This window comes from Trichechus manatus, unplaced genomic scaffold (genome assembly GCF_000243295.1).
Source record: "Trichechus manatus latirostris isolate Lorelei unplaced genomic scaffold, TriManLat1.0 scaffold00045, whole genome shotgun sequence".
NCBI classification, from domain to species: domain Eukaryota; kingdom Metazoa; phylum Chordata; class Mammalia; order Sirenia; family Trichechidae; genus Trichechus; species Trichechus manatus.
This window is the reverse complement of record NW_004443981.1, coordinates 1097488-1114439: the sequence shown is the minus strand read 5'-3', so window position 1 is coordinate 1114439 and position 16952 is coordinate 1097488. Positions and strand designations below refer to the sequence as shown.

General features: G+C 40.2%; 1 protein-coding gene across 1 annotated transcript in view; it reads left to right on the top strand.

Annotated features, from left to right (window-relative positions):
* Positions 1-16952, top strand: part of PTPN21 (protein tyrosine phosphatase non-receptor type 21) — a 76054-nt gene that overhangs the window by 38785 nt on the left and 20317 nt on the right. Inside the window, exons 8-9 of the mRNA XM_004376650.2 lie at positions 3249-3336; positions 4198-4277. Of these exons, the coding sequence (XP_004376707.1) occupies positions 3249-3336; positions 4198-4277 (168 nt within the window). The remainder of the gene's footprint in view (positions 1-3248; positions 3337-4197; positions 4278-16952) is intronic.

The following is a 16952-nucleotide window of genomic DNA, read 5'->3' as shown; positions in this document are numbered from 1 at the left end:
GGAAAATTGAGGCTTAGAAAAGAGATGAGTCCAAGGTCACCCAGTTAGTAACGGATATAACCAGGGCTAGGACTCAGATTCTTGATGTCAGCCTGAGCTCTTAATTGCTGTGTTAAACAGCTTCTTTTATCCCCACTTTCCACTTTTTCCTTCCACTATTAAAGCTTTTGGGAGCCCTGGAGGCGCAGTGGATAAGCACTTGGCTGCTAACCGAAAGGTTGGCCATTCGAACCCACTAGTCACTCTGTGGGAGAAAGATGTGGCAGTCTGCTTCCGTAAAGACTAACCAAAGCCCAAACCCACTGCTGTTGAGTTAATTCCGACTCATAGCAACCCCATGGGGTTCCCAAGGCCGTAAATCTTTATGGAAGCAGATTGCTACATCTTTCTACCTCGGAGCCACTGGTGGTTTCGAACTGCCAAAGTTTCTGTTAGCAGTCAGGCACTTTAACCACAGCTCCACCAGGGTTCCTTAAAGATTACAGCCTTAGAACCCTATGGGGCAGTTCTACCCTGTCCTGTAGGGTTGCTATGAGTTGGAATCTACTCGACGGCAGTGGGTTTGGGTTTAAATTCAAGCTTTCTAAATCATACCTACCATTTCCTCTTTTTTTAAAAAAATATTGTGTTTTAGGTGAAAGTTTACATAGCATATTAGGTTCCCATTTAACAATTTTTATACAGCTTGTTCCATGACATTGGTTACATTTTTCACAACTTGTCAACATTCTCAGTATTTCATTCTTTTTCTGTTCCCATTAATCTAGCTTCCCTGCCCGTCCTTAGCTTTTCATCTTTGTTTTATGGTAAACGTTGACCGTTTGGGCTCATAGTTGATTATTTAAGGGAGCACCGTATTCACTGGTGATTTTGTTTATTTTATAAGCCAATCTATTGTTTGGATGATAGGTGACCACTGGGAGTGGCTTCAGTTCCAAGTTCCAAGGGTATGTTAGGGCAGTAGACTTAGGGGTTCCTCTAGTCTCTTTGGTCCAGTCTAGCCTTTTTTAAGAATTTGAGTTTTCTCTCTTTCTGTCTGGGGCCTTCTGTTGTGATGCTGGTCAAAACAGCTGGTAGTAGTAGCCAGGCACAATCTAGTTCTTCTGGTCTCAGGCTAGATGAGGCCATGGTTCATATGGCCTGTTAGTTCTGTGAACTAGTTTCTTCTTTGAGTCTTTGGTTTCCTTCATTCTCTTTTGTTCTAGATGAGTAGAGACCAATAGTTGCATCTTAGGTGTCCTCTTGTAAGCTTTTAAGACCTCAGACACTACTCACCAAACTAGGATGTAGGACATCATCTTTAGGAACTATATTATACCAACTGACTGAGTTGTCCCAAGAGACTATGGTTCCAAGCCTTCAAACTCAGTAATTCAATCCTGCAAAGTGTTTGGTTATGTTTAGGAAGTATCCGTAACTGCCCCTGATGCAGTTTATTATATATATGAATATATATGCAGTGCACGTCAACAAGTATGTAAAGTATATGCCTCTGGATACACCTGTACCTGCATACCCATATACTCATATATGCCTTCCTATACACATATATGCATACCTGTCTACCTATGTAACCACACACATATTTTTTTGGTCATGATCGTTGTTGCAAAATTGTATGTTACAGCATTTACCACTTCCTCTTGAGAACTGATTTTTCCTTCTAAGATCTTTTTCTGTAAGCTGACATGTCTTCCTTTATTTCCTTTGCTTTACTGCCTTTTGGGCCCTGAGTTCTCCACCATGATTATGGCTACACAGTACACAGAGTACACAGAGCTTAGAGAGTGGAGCCGTACTCCTAGTCTGCACAGGGGGCTCGCATTGGCAATTGCTCTCATGTCTCCAAGCTGCTCACTTGGTCTTCCCAGCACGCTGAGTCTTCCCAACATGACAAGGGGAAGAAAACAGACCTGGACTGCAGTCGAAAGGCAGCGTTCTGACAGTCTCCAAAGGGTCACTTGAAAACTTGAGGCATCTGATGGCCTTCCTTCATCACTGGATAGGAATTTTTCAATTGCTTTATTTAACATGGTGCTAATAATCTTTAGATTTAACAATTAAATACAGAATCATGGCAAAATTAATTTTAAATAAATAAATAAATGTAGTATAATAGGGATAAAGAGGGATAAAAATTTTCTTCCAGCCCCGTTTTTCTCTTTTATAAAATTATACATCTATGTAAGAAAATGAAATATTAATATATAAAATCTAAATATGATGTAATAAAATTAGAAAGTACCAGAGAGGATTCTGAATCCTGTTGAGCACACTCAGAATAGTTCACACCTTGACTTCATAGTGTCTGAACTTTATCTTTACCCTGAAGCTTTTCCTGAGCACTCCCCCATCCTACTCACTTTTGTGTCTCATTTTGCCTTGTAAGTGTTTATACCTGCAACACTTAGACAGCACTTGTTTGCTTCCATGTTCTCTCCCTCATCCTTACCCACCACCCGTGCCCCTTTGAGGGGAACCCGGTGCCGTACAGATCTTGGTATCCCTAGGGCCTAACATAATTTCTGGCATTATTATAGTGGAAACCAAAAAAACCCAAACTCGTTGCCATCGAGTCGATTCCAGCTCATAGTGACAACTATAGGACAGGGTAGAACTGCCCCGTAGGGATTCCAAGAAGCGCCTGGTGGATTTGAACTGTCGACCTTTTGGTTAGCAGCTAAATGCTTAACCACTGTGCCACCAGGGAAGCCCTGTAAAATATTTGTTGAATGAATGAATGAATGAGGCCTTGGCAGCCAGCTAAGACAGGGATTGAACTAATTAGGCAAATGAGGATAAATAGATTTTTCATCTCTTCCCTTATTTCGTAATTCTCAGGGCTTTGACCTGTTCATTCTGGTTCAAACTCCTGCTGAGAATTTGCATTTCTAACAGACTAGTAGAGCAGTGATTCTCAAAATTTATTATACATAAGAAGCACCTGGGGCTCTTGTTAAACTGATTCTGATTCAGGATATCTGGGGTGGAAATGCAAATTCTCAGCAGGGGTTCAAACCAGAACAAACTGGTTGTGCAATCCCTGTTTAGTTTACATGCATTTACTTTTTGCAACCAGTTGTAACTTTAGAGAATGAATGCTAGCTGAATAAAACAACTGTTTCCTTTCTAAAATGCTTAACAAATATTAACTTATGAATCAACCTTAGGAAGAAAAATGGATGCATCCTATCTCGGTACTGTAAACATGAGCACTCATGTTGCTGTTCTCTGCTTTTGTTCTTTAGGTGGTATGATATTGCTAACATGTCCCACAACAAGTCCTTTTTTGCTTTAGAGCTCGCAAATAAAGAGGAGACCATCCAGTTTCAAACTGTGAGTAAACGTAAGGAATCTGCATGGAGTGTGAGTGTGTGCTTGGGGATGGCATTAAAATTATAGTATTTTATAATTTGATAAAGTATTATAAAATGTTATACTATTTCATAATTTGCATAATAGCACATGACAGAATGTCAGTGCTCAGTAAATACTGTTGAAAGACTGAACGAGTCCTTGGATAAATGCCATCTGATCATGATGACTTTTAAAGGGACTAGTAGGGGAAAGTGAGGACTGATCTCTTAATTTCCATTGATAAATGAACAGCTCTACAGAAATATTATTTTAACAGTTCTGTGCTGTTACTGGGGCCCTGGTGGCACAGTAGTTTAAGAGCTCAGCTGCTAACCAAAAGGTCGGCAGTTTGAATCTACCAGCCGCTTCTTGGAAACCCTATGGGGCAGTTCTACTCTGTCCTGTAGGGTCACTGTGAATCGGAATCGACTTGATGGCAACAGGTTTTGGTTTTAATGCTGTTAACTCTCTTGACAAAGGCAGTATTCCATCACTGCATCAACTGTTTTGTTTAAAATTATCTTGAAGTATCTATTTGTCAAGAATAAAAATAGATATTTTCATCCTTTAAAAATTTTTAAGTCATTTTGAAACTGCTTAATGTAAGGATTATGCTATTAGAACATTTATGTTCTTTTGTCTTGGTAATTTAAATCCGCATGGTAGCATTCATAGGATAAGGCAAAGTATTAGCCTTGGAAAATGAAAGAATCAGTGTACTGAAAGGGACTTTGACCTAATATGTCACCCAATTATGTCTTGTTCTCAGACAAACTCTGCATTAAAAGTATCAAGTTGTATATGTACTTTTATATTACTTTATGCAATTTTGTTTGCTAGGAAGACATGGAAACAGCAAAATATGTGTGGAGACTCTGTGTTGCCCGACACAAATTTTACAGACTAAATCAGTGTAGCCTGTAAGTATATCCTGCTCACAGACATTGTAGAAAATAATGAATGTTGCCATTTTCATTTTGAGCTTCATTGTATCAGCTAGAAAAGCAGATTTCATCCGAAGCATATCATCTTATTTTTATGACACTTTTATCATAGTATCTTTGCTTTTATTACATGTTAAAATGACTTTTCTTAATTTTTTCCCCTTATTTTAGCTTTGGCCAGCTCCAAGTAACTACATATATGTCTCTTAAGATTTCTTTTAAACAGGTTACCAGTCTTTTTTTTTAAAGGATATTCCTTTTTAACCTTCATTTTTTTTTAAACAATCGCTGGTCAGCGTTTTGAGCAATTAAAGATTGTTTAGATTCTCAAGCCATTTGAAGAATTTATGCCCCTTTTTCCTAATACGCATTTTGATTAGCCTGCATGGGTTTCCACTTTCTACTGGATCATTCCCAGCAGCATACCTGCTGTGATATTTCACATGTGAAGACCCTTGTCCTTCACTCCACATCTGCCTCTAGCCACGGTCCATATCTCTGCTCTCCTTTATAGCAAAATTCTTTACAAGAGTTGTGTGTACTTGTACTTGCTTTCTCTTCTGCCTTTCACCCTGCTTCCTCTCATCTACTGCACCACTGACCCCCCTTTCCCTCATCCAGCACACTGCTGACCCGGCTTCCCCACCCTGGCCACACCGCTGACCCCGCTTCCCCTCCCCTGCCACACCGCTGACCGTGCTTGTCACAGTCACTAGTGACCTCCATGCAGTGGTCATTTCAGGAGTTTTCTCATTCAACCACTCAGTTGCACTTACCTACTGCCTACTCCTCCTTGAACTCTGTTCTTGGCTGCCAGGATACTGCCCTCTCCAGATTTTCCTCATTCTAGACTGTGGCCTTTGCTGGTTGAGTCGTTAGACCTCTTCTCTATCTACACTCATTCTGCAGGGGATTTCACCTTTCTCATGGCTTATAATAGCATCTATATACTGAAGGTGCATCAAACTGTATTTCTGGCCCATCTTTTCCCTGAGCTCTCAGCTTACACATCTACTGTCTTCTTGACATCTCCATTTGGATACCCAAGAGGCATCTCAAATTTGATGTGTCTAAAACGGAGCTCTTGACATCCTCCTCCTCTTCCTGTCCCCAAATCTACTTCTTCCCTTTTCTTTCCCATTTTGACAAATGGCAGCACCTCATATTCACCCAGTTCCTCAGGCCTAAACCTAGAAGTCATACTTAATTCCTGTTTCTCTTTTATCCCACATCCAGTTCATCTGCATGTTTTATCAGCTGTACCTTCAAAATGTGTCTGAAATCTGACCATTTTTATCACCCCTTCTGAACAACCTAGCATCAACCACCATAGTCTCTTATACTTAGGATGGATAACTAACCCAGAACTCCCGAGTTAGCAGAGGCTTTCCCATGGAAGTTGCATCTAAACTGAGACCTGAAAAGTTTCTCTCCATCCCCACAACCTTCCTTTAAACTGTCCTCTCTTCCCTGGGCCATCTGGCCTCCCTGCCCCACCTCACCTGTCTCCAGCAAGTCTCCTGGATAGATGAACAAAGGATGGAGCACAATGGCTGTCAGAGTTATAGGTCAGGACCACATCTGAGCATGTTCCCTTCCTCCCCTCCCCACCTGCTGTTAGCTACAGGATTAAGTGCTGCCACCTGTGATCCTCCTCAGGGCTCATCTGCCCCTGACCCAGCTTATTTTCAGTCCTGGCTCCCAAAAGCCAGCAGTCCTGCTGTGCCATTCCCTCTTGAAGCCTTTGCTGGGGTGCCCTTCCCACCCTTCGCTGGCAGACTCTTAGTCACTCTTTTTTTTTCTTTTTTTTAAAAATAATGTTTTATTGTGTTTTCAGTGAAAGTTTACACAGAAATTAGGTTCCCATTTAGCAGTTACGACACAGATTGTTCTCTGACATTGTGAACATTTTTCACAATGTATTAACATCCTCGTTCATTCCATTCCGGACATTTGTTTCCAGTAATTGGTTTCCCTGTCCAGTCACCCTTTCATCTTTGCTTTAGAGTAATTGTTGACCATTTGGTTTCATATAGTTGATTTTTTAAAGGTGTGTAGTACTCACAGGTAATATTCTTTATTTTATGAGCCAATCTGTTGTTTAGCTAAAAGGGGACCTTGGGGGCAGTTTTGGTTCAAGGTTTATGGAGTACCTCATGGTAATAGTCTTGGGAAGTCCTCTAGTCTTAACCAGTCTAGTAAGTCTGGACTTCATAAGAATTTGAGTTCTTGTCCACACCTTTCTTCCCTTCTCTCAGGATGCGTCTATTGTGGCCCTGATGAACTTCGTACTTTTGAAGAACCAGTTTAAACGCAGCCGCCTTGGACTCTACCAAGTAGCTAATTTGCTCAGTCCTCAGTACCACTCTAAAGTTCTAGCTTTTCCAACCTTTTTCATAACAGTTCTAACCCAGCAAATGCTTACTATGCGGTGCAGTGGTTAAAGTGCTTGGTTGCTAACTGAAAGGTCAGTGGTTTGAACCCACCAGCTGCTCTGTGGGAGAAAGATGTGGCAAGCTGCTCCTGTAAAGTCACAGCCTCGGAAGCCCTAGGGGAGTTCTGCTGTGTCCTATAGGGTTGCTATGGATTGGAATCAACTTGACGGCAATGGGTTCGGGTATGTGCCAAGCATTATGCTGAGAGCTATCGTCTCTTTTAATCCTTGCAGTAACCCTGTTGTGGCATAATTATATACTCCTCTTTGGAGATGAAGCTACAGAGACTTAGAGCAGTGCGGTGTCTGCCCCTGCTGCATGACTAGTAAGTGGAAGCAGCAAGACTGGAGCCTGTGCTCTTAGCCTCCGTGCTAGACTGTTAGAGTAGCTCAGTTCATTGTCGCTGCTTTCAGGTGGAGCTCCTTTGTCTGTTGTCCAGTGGAGCTCGTTGAGGACCGGGCCTCATCCCATTTGTCTTTGTGCCCTGGTGTCTGGCAAGGTGCCTAGCACATGAAGGCTTAGTAAATGATAGTAGATTGTGTGAGACAGAGATGGGAGTTCACAGAGGAGAAGAGCCCTTTTGTTCCTTGTCTGCTTTCCATTTATGACTGATTGTAAACTGGGAAAAAATCATAAAAAGACATTTTGGCCTCTAGGACCAGAAAGGAAAGGAAGAGGCTGTGAAGTCCTTTCTATTTTACGAGGATTCACAGTGTGAGAGAAATTCTGGTCAGGAGCAGTGGTGCAAAGAGAAACAGCCAGGTCCAACTTTGGGACTTGTGAAATCAAGGAAGTGACGAGGGTCCTTCCGCTTATGAGAAATATCTGACAGTTAGCACTTAGGGCCCCAGTTCCCCTCTCCTCTCTTCTCCCCTCCGCTCAGCCATGTCTTCACATGAGTCGTCACTGCGAGTCTGGTGATGGGGTTTTGGGAGATGCTAACTGACGGGGGAGGAACCTCTGCTTTTGTTGCAGCTGTAGGAAGCCTCTCCTGCTCGCTGCCAGGTTTTGGAGTTCTAGGTGCGTTTGTGTATTCAAGTGCTCCCCCTGGTGGCTAGATTCAGTGGTGCTGTTGGTTCTGAACAGGTGCATCGGGGCTCCTGTGGGCTGGCCTGGTTACCCAACCATGTGTGACATTATTTCTATGCAGAAATGTGTTCTGAGATTCAAGCAATAGATATGCACTCTTTTGGAACATAGCCTTTTCATAAGTTTAAAGTTTTTTATAAGTTTAAGAGTATTTGTAATATTGAGCCATTATTACCTCACTTCATTCCCTTTCTGGAAAATAGTGGAGAATCAATCATCTTGAACAAACCATAAAACAGAATCCCTTTCCAATAGGCATCCATATTCATTTATTAGTTAATTGTTTTTTTTTTTTAAAGAATGTTTTTGCAAATAGCCACCTGGTAATGATTTAAATATTCATAGGGAAAATAAGTAAATGATTGTTTCTTTGTGGTAAATGGCTCAGTCTCCAAAAAAACTCATTGTCATCGAGTTGATTCCAACTCATAGCAACCCTATAGGACAGAGTAGAACTACCCCATAGGATTTCCAAGACCATAATCTTTTCAGAAGCAGACCCCCACATTTTTCTGCTAAGGAGTGGCTGGTGGGTTTGAACTGCCAACCTTTCGGTTAGCAGCCGAGTGCTTTAACCACTGCACCACCAGGGCTGCCTTGGCTCAGTCTAGGAAGTCTTAATTTTTGTAAAATTGCTGTTTATTGCCAAGTGTGAATGAAACTACCTGTATGTGGCATTCAGTTTGCATATATTGTATCTGTACAGGGAAAATAAGATTCTTTTTAAAATGGAGTAATTATGTTTAAAGGGCTATTTTCCAAATTTTGTTTTTAATCACTATACATCAGATAGACTTATTGAAGTCCATTTCCACAAACTATTCCTCTGTTGTTATTTATCGTGAATGATACCCACTTCATTCTGTGGGAAATTAATATATTTCGTTGGGAGTAATTGTTCCCCGTGTGAAGTAAATGAATCCTTCATTTTCAATATTTTGATGGGTAATAAAACTGAAAATAACTCGTTTTTATAGTGATTTCTTTTAAGGCTCTCAACCCAGAATATTTAATTACATTTAATATTATGATGATTCTGAAGTATTGGTAGAACTCGTTCTCATGATCCAGGTGGGTAAACTTAGGTGTGACGAGCATATAACAAAGCTGCAGCAGGCCTGGACCGGAACAGTGGGTTCTGGAAGCCTGGGTCAGTCTGGGGCTGACTGGAGGACTCTACTGTTAGAATGTCTCCCTCCACCCCTCAGCCCTGGTCCTGATACATAATATAATAGAGCTTTGGATGGACTTAGGTGACTCATCTAACCTTGACCCAGATGACTGTATTTTAGTTTTTACAGAGTGGCAGGATCTGTCAGTCTTGAACCCCCCTCCCCCTTTAAAACAAAGGTACTTTAGTTAACAGAATAATCTTTCTGTGTCATACAAATATCTTAAGCTGTAAAAATGTTATATTGATCACAATCTCTCTTCCTTTTTAAATTTATAAAATGGAGACAGTGGGACCTTTACTTGCTATCGTTTTAGAGTTAAGAATTAAGTGAGATAATAATGTGAATCTATTAGGTCAAAAAGCTTATTCCAACCCTTTGTTTACCACCTTAAACCCCAGAACAGGGTGAGAGTGGGGACAAGTGGGCATAAGTGTCTCAGAGCCAGATCAGCAGACTTTAAACAGCCTGGACAATCAGCTCTGCTCTACCCCATTATAGGGACAGAGGAGAACTTTTGTTCTTCCTTACCCTTACCCAAGCTCAAAAGGAAAGTCATTGAGACAAACATTTTCTAGGTATTTCAGTGCCTTTTTTAATCAAATAAAATTTCATCTCCTTTTATTACCTATAAGTATAAAAGAAAGCAAGCATGATTAGCTCACAAAGTAAAATTCAGAAAACTAGAAATATGAGCTTAACTGTCAAGCTTGGTAATAAGCATCATCTTCATTCCTCACTCATTATGTCCTTCATTTGTTCAACGAACAATTTAGGGCTTCCTTGTGTGCTAGGCAGTGTGCCAGACACTAGAGACACCACGGTCTGTCCTCTTGTCTCCATGGAGCTTATTTATTTGGGATTGGGGTGGGAGCAGACAAATAATCAGTGTTTAGGAGCCTGTGCTCAGAAATCTGGCAGACCTGTCTGGTTTCAGATGCCAGCTCTGCTGCTGATTAGCCACATGACTAGGAGCAACTTATTAATTTCTCTGAGTATGTTTCCTCAACTGTAAACTCAGCATAATAACCATACTGCCCTCATGGAGTTGGTATTCGGATTCCAAGAGATAATCATATAGAGTCCTTAAGCATAATTTCAATAAATAATAATTGTTGATTTTACTCTAGCTGGCAGCCTTTTCTTGTTTGGACTTCTCCAGTGCATACATTCCAGTGATTTCTTCTAAGAGTTCCTCAGTTGTCTTATTTTTAGCAGTGCCTATCAGCATAGTAACTGCCCCCCAAAGTCTGAGGAACACAATCGGTAGTTACACCATTTTCTCGTGTGTACTAAGTTTAGGATGGGTGATCTCAAAGTAAACTCCACTTACGAGAACATTGCCAAGAAGAAAGAGGAAGTTAGAAAACTGGAATTGATGGTGAGGCTACTTCAGGTCAGATAGTTTGGCAGGTGGAAGATGTACTGTTTGGTGTTGTATTTATCAGAACTGGCCCCAGGAGAAGGCAGTGCTCGCCTCCACACTAGGTGCTGCCAACAAGGGTGCCAGAATAGATGTCATGGGTGGGAGTCACCACCTACGCTCCTAAGGAAATCCTTGGATTTGGGATTTAACACACGTAAGTTTTCTTTTCGCTCCATATCGGGCAACTGTGAACGTGTTGTTGGAGTTTGTTGCTAGAGGATTCTCTGAGCTGCCCTTTACCTCACATTTCTGAATTTGAATACTTTGAAACAGAAGTTCCCTTTATCTAGAGAGTGAGTCTGTGGCAGACTGAATATAAACTTCAGAGGACTGCGTTCCCTAAACCGAGCTCTAGCAGTGGCGTTCTAGAGGAAAAGTCAGTTTCACGGCTGCAGAATGCAATGCCTTCAAATTCTGGACATTGATTTAAGTAATATAAAATACTAATGTGCCGTTAAGGAGTGTTTAAAAAAAAAAGCCCAGACTTACTATGGAGACTTGTTTGATGAAGGAGGACTCAATTAGGACTCTGTAGTGCTTTACCAATGGATACGGGTACTTCTGTAGTCTAATAGAATTAACGGCCATTTTATTATTGTTGATGAACATAAATAATGGCAGCATGGAGCCTCCTTGGAAAAGAGACATCTGTTTTCATCAACAACTTTAATAGATTCCAGTGATTAATGAAAGGAAATTATTAAAGAAAACACTTAGTTTAAAAAAAAAAAAACAACTAGGAAAAACAGTTCTTGCCATTGATTGATGTTAAGTTCGTAATAAGCACTAGTTTTCATTTATTTCAAAGGTCTTATAAAAATAAGTTCATGTTCAAGGTTTGAATATAAGGTACCAGTTGTTAGAGTGCTAAGAATAATGTTAATTTATGAGACATGAGACTGGATATTATGGTCAATTTTCTGATTAAATGGATTGTGTGTTCATTTTGTGATTGCGGAGTTTCTAGTAATTAACCCCTAGAACGCTATAACCGAAGGTCTCAAAATACTTTTTTAATTTAATTGTAGTAAAAATATATATAACAAAACATTTTCCATTTTAACCATTTTTACATATACAATTCATTGACATTAATTACATTCACCATGTTGTGCAAGCATCACCACTGTTGCCCAGTTTTTTCATCCCCCTTAACAGAAACTTGGTGCCCTTAAGCAATCACTCTCTCTTATCCCCTCCCACCTGCCCCTGGGAGCCAGTAATAAACTTTGGTCTCTGTATTTGCCTATTCTAGACATTTCATGTAAGTGAGATCATACAATATTTGTCCTTTTGTGTCTGACTTATTTCCATCAGCATAATGTTTTCAAGGCTCATTCATGTCTAGCATATATCAGAACGTCATTTCTCTTTATGATTGAATACATATTCTGTTGTGTGAAAACACCACATTTTCTTTATCCATTCATATGTTGATAGACATTTGGGTTCTTTCCACCTTTTGGCCATAGTGAATAGTTCTGCACTGAACATTGGTCTACAAGTATTTGATTTTGTCCCTGCTTTCAAGTCTTGTTGGGTGTATACCTGGGAGTGGAACTGGTGGATCATATGTCAATTCTATGTTTAGCTTTTTTGAGGGACTGACAAACTGTTTTCTATGGCGGTTGTACCATTTTACAATCACACCAACAGTGGATGAGAGTTCCAGTTTCTCCACATTTTCACCAACAATTATTGTTTTCCATTTTGCTGATAGTATTCATTCTAGTGGGTGTAAAGTGGTATCTCCTTGTGGTTTTGATTTGCATTTCTCTAGTGACTAATGATATTGAGCATCTTATGGGGCAGTTCTACTCTTTCCTGCAGGGTTGCTATGAGTCAGAATTGACAGTAACAGGTTTGATTTTTTTTTTTTGGATTAGCCATCTTCTGTAATGAGATGTCTGTTCAAGTACTTTGCCCATTTTTTGATTGGGTTGTCTTTTGTTGTTGGGTTATAGGAGTTATTTATTTAAAATTAGTTAAAGTATTTTGTTCCCAAATATTTTTGCCAATTCTATAGGTTGTCTCTTGACTTTGTTGATAAAGCCCTTTTATGGACAAGTTTTTAAAAATTCTGATGAAGTCCAGTTTATCTGTTTTGCCATTTAGTTGCTTGTGCTTTTGGTATCATATCTAAGAATCCTTAAAACAATGTTTGTGGTCAGTAATTATGGGTCACAGTAGTGCCATGAGCCAAGACCAGATGGTAGAAGGTTTAAAGAGAAGTGCTTTGATAAAATTACGTGACGTGTCATCAGCAAAGCCAAGAATCCAATGTGTTTAGGTTCCTAGATTTAATTTTCAATAAAACTGAGCAGATACACGCGCAGGCACAGGTATCCCACCACTAACCAGAACAAAAAAAATTCTGCCTATGTTTAAAAGCAGTAGAGTTACAAATGGACTTTTATGTTTTTTCTCTTTTTTTTAAACCTAATTAGTTCAAAGTTGGAACCTGCTGTGAAGAGTTAAAAATCTCAAATTATCCGGTAAATGTCTGTCTGGCATTCCTTAATATTCGTTGGCATTCCGAATTATACAGTGTCAAGCAAATGCCGGTTCTTAAAAGGCATCAAAAGGCAGATTTCATTTCTGGCGATAAGTGACTTTGTTTTCAGTATGGATCCTGGTGGTATTTCTCACTGCTTTGGGCTTGGGCTTCGAGAGTCCTTCTTTCTCCTTTGGCACTGGCCTGTTTGTGGATGGTGAGGCTTTGTGGTTGGTTCTCTACACTGTAGTGATCCTGAGAGAAAGGAGCATGTGCATTTTCCTCCATTATGCTTTTTAAAAACCAAAATATAATTCTTTGTTCAAATAACTAAACACACTACCTTAACCAGTATTTCTGATAACTGTATCATGCACTATGAGAACAATATTTAAAGAAATACAGTCTTGCGCTGCATAATGTCCGTTCGGGCAATGACTGACCGCATATACATCTGTGGTCCTATAAGGTGTTTTTTTTTTTTAAACGAGAAAGCAGCTCTCCTTTTGTGTATTATTTCCCCCTAATGGTTGACACAGTGGCTGCAACAGTGGGCTCAAGCATAACAACAATTGTGAGGATGGTGCAGGACGGGGCAGGGTTTCGTTCTGTTTTACATAGGGTCACTATGAGTTGGAACCGACTCGAGGGCATCTAACAACAACAATGGTTTTAAAGACCGCAAAATTCCAGAGTGAATGAACAGTGGGGCTCCCGGGCGCGTTCCAATCACCGGAGCACCTCTCCTCCACCTCTTCCTTCTTCCGTCCTCCTGCCTTCATCCATCTGCCCAGCTGCGATGCAGCCGTTCACTTCCTGCGCACTGCCGCGGCTCTTCCCCTCATTCCATGGGCTCCAGCCGGGCCAGGGTGCTTGCGAGCTCGTGGCTCCAGGCAGCGGCTGCACATGATCAGGAAGCCGCTAGACCAACAGGGTGGCAGCGGCCAGGTTGCCACCGCCAGCTGTGCTCCTAGCACCCGTATATCCACTCCCCACCCGGTCTCCACGGCCACCTCTGTGCTCGGACATGCGCGAAGTCCTGATCCAGCTGCCAGTGCAGCCCCCACCCAGCCGCAGCCGCACATCCAGGAGGACCTGCCTACTGTATCCAGTGGATATAGCTCTCAGGCATTGTCCAGTGGGCAGGTGGCAGCGGTGGCTGTGGGACCTGGGCAGCTTCTGCTCCTTAGGGCATGGAACACCGGGGGCTGCTTGTATAAACTGTAATACGGTGTTCAGATAACGTCCAAATCACATAATGTCCTGCTTCACAGACAGTATCGTGGCTGTTAAGTGATGCATGACTGTAATAAAGACATATGAGCAATTGATGTTGGTTGTTATTGATTCCTAGTCATAGTGACCCAACAGAGTAGAACTGCCCTATAGGGTTTCCTAGGCTGTAATCTTTATGGGAGCAGATTGGCAGATCTTTTCTCCAGCGGAGCCGCTGGTGGGTTCAAACTGCCCACCTTTCGGTCAGCAGCCTAATATTTAATCATTTTACCACCCGGGCTCCTTTGATGTTGGTTATGGATTAGCAAACCATATCCGCTGTTGGAAGCTAGGACATCTGCATCCTTTTAAACACCTCCCATTCCCCTCCCCTCATTCTGGTGCTCAGCCAGGCACAGCTGTCCCTTAACTGATGTTTCTTTAAGTTTCATAGTTTTACCTTTTACATTTAGGTCTACAGTCTGTTGGCTCCTTTGCACCTTTGCCAAAAATCAGTTAACCATATATGTGTGTCTATTTCTGGACTGTTTATTCTGCTTTATTGATTTATCTATCCTTTTGCCAGTACCACGCTGTCTTGATTAATGTAGCTATATAGTAAGCCTTGAAATCAGGTCTTGTTAGCCCTCAAATTTTGTTCTTTTTCAAATTGTTTTGGCTATCCTAGTTTCTTTGCCTTTTTCTACAAATTTTAGAACAGCTTGTTGATATCTATAAAAAATCTTATTAGAATTTTGGCCGGAATTGTGTTGAATTTATGGATCAGCTTGAGGATGATTGGCATCTTAAAAATACTGATTCTTGCAATCCACAAATATGGTATATTTTCTGTTTGATTGTTTATTATGAATGGTCATTGATTTTTTTTTAAAAATGCTTTTTCTATATCTAGTGAGATGATTGTTTTTTAAATCTCTCTATTAGTCTGTTAATATGGCGAATTACATTGATTGATTTTGAATGTTGAAACCAGTTTTGCATTCCTGGGATAATTCCTACTTTGTAATGATGTATTTGCTAAATTTTTGTTAAGAACTTTCATGAAGGATATTGGTCTACAGTTTTGGTTTTTTTTTCCCTCCCTGTCATATCTGTCTGACTTTGGTATCAAGGTAATTATTACTGGCTTCAAAGAATCCTGGCCCTCCTCTTCAATTTTCTGAAAGAGCTTATGTAGAGTTGGTATTATTTCTTCCTTAAATGCTTAATAGAATTCACCAATGATGCCATTTAGGACTGGGTGCATTTTTTTTTTTTGGTTAGAAAGTTTTTAACAACAAATTCAGTTTACTTAATAGTGCTATTCAGATTACCTACTTTCTCTTGAATGAGCTTTGGTAGTCTGTGCCTTTCAAGGAATGTGTCTATTTCCTTTAAAATATCTGTTTGTCCTAAAGTTGTTCATGATGTTCCCTTATGCTATTAACGTATGTAGGGTCTGTAGTTGTTGTTATGTGCCATCGAGTCAATTCCAATTCATAGTGACCCTGTAGGACAGAGTAGAACTGCCCTGTAGGGTTTCCTAGGCTGTGATCTTTACGGGAGCAGATCACCTGGTCTTTTCTGTCATAGAGTGGCTGGTGAGTTTGAACTCTTGACCTTTTGGTTCACAGCTGAGTGCTTAACCATTGAGCCATCAGGGTTCCTTAGGATCTATAGTGATGTCCCCTTTCTCATTCTTGTTATTGGTAATTTGTGTCTTATCTCTTTTTTCCTGATTTATCTGACTGTACCTCTTTAAAAAAATTTTTTTGGCTTATTGTATACACCTTTAACTTATCATAATTACTTTCAAGTAATGTTATAACACTATACATATAGTACAGTAACCTATAGTATACTTCCATTTCCCCTCTGCCAGCTTTTGTGGTATTGTTGTCATACATTTTGCTTCTACAGTTGTTGGAAACTCCACTATACGTTCTTTTTTCTTTAAGCATTGATGTTGTTGTGTGCTGCTGAGTTGAATCTGACTCGTAACAACCCCATAGGACAGAGTAGACCTGCCCCATAGGGTTTCCAAGGCTGTAATCTTTATGGAAGCAGACTGCCACATCTTTCTCCTGCAGAGCAGCTGGTGGGTTTGAACCACTGACCTTTGGCCAGCAGCTGAGAGCTTAACCACTAAGCAACCAGGACTCCTTTAAGCATTTGATTATATTTTTAAATGATAGAAAAGTAAAAAAGATACATCGTATATTTAGGCATATATTTACTACTTCCAGTGCTTTTTATTCCGTTGTGTAGATCCAGATATCTGGTATCATTTTCCTTCTTACCCGAAGGACTTCCTTTAATACTTTTTGTAGTGTAGGTCTTTAAGTGTTAGAGTTTTGTATGTATGAAAAAATCTTTATTTTGCCTTTGTTTTTGAATTGTAGGTTGACAGTTTTTTTTTTTTTTTTCTTTCTGTACTTTGAAGATGTTGCTCTACTGACTTCTGGCTTATACTGTTTTGAATGAAAAGTCTCCTGTCATTCTTTGTTTCTCAGCATGTAATGTTTCTATTTCTTCTGCTGCTTTTATGATTTTCTTTTTATTGCAGTTTTTAAGCAATTTCTTATACCTTGATATAGATCTCTTCATATTTCTTTTGCTTAGGACTCATTGGTTGGCTTATAGTTTACATTAGATTTAGGAATTTTTCCACCATTATTTCTTCAAATATTTTTTGTTCCTCCTCCTCCCTCGCCCATTTCCAGAACTTCAATTACATTTATATTAGGGTGCTTGAAGTTGTTCTACAGTTCACTAATGGCCTGTTCATTTTTCTCTATGTGCTTCATTTTGGATAGTTTC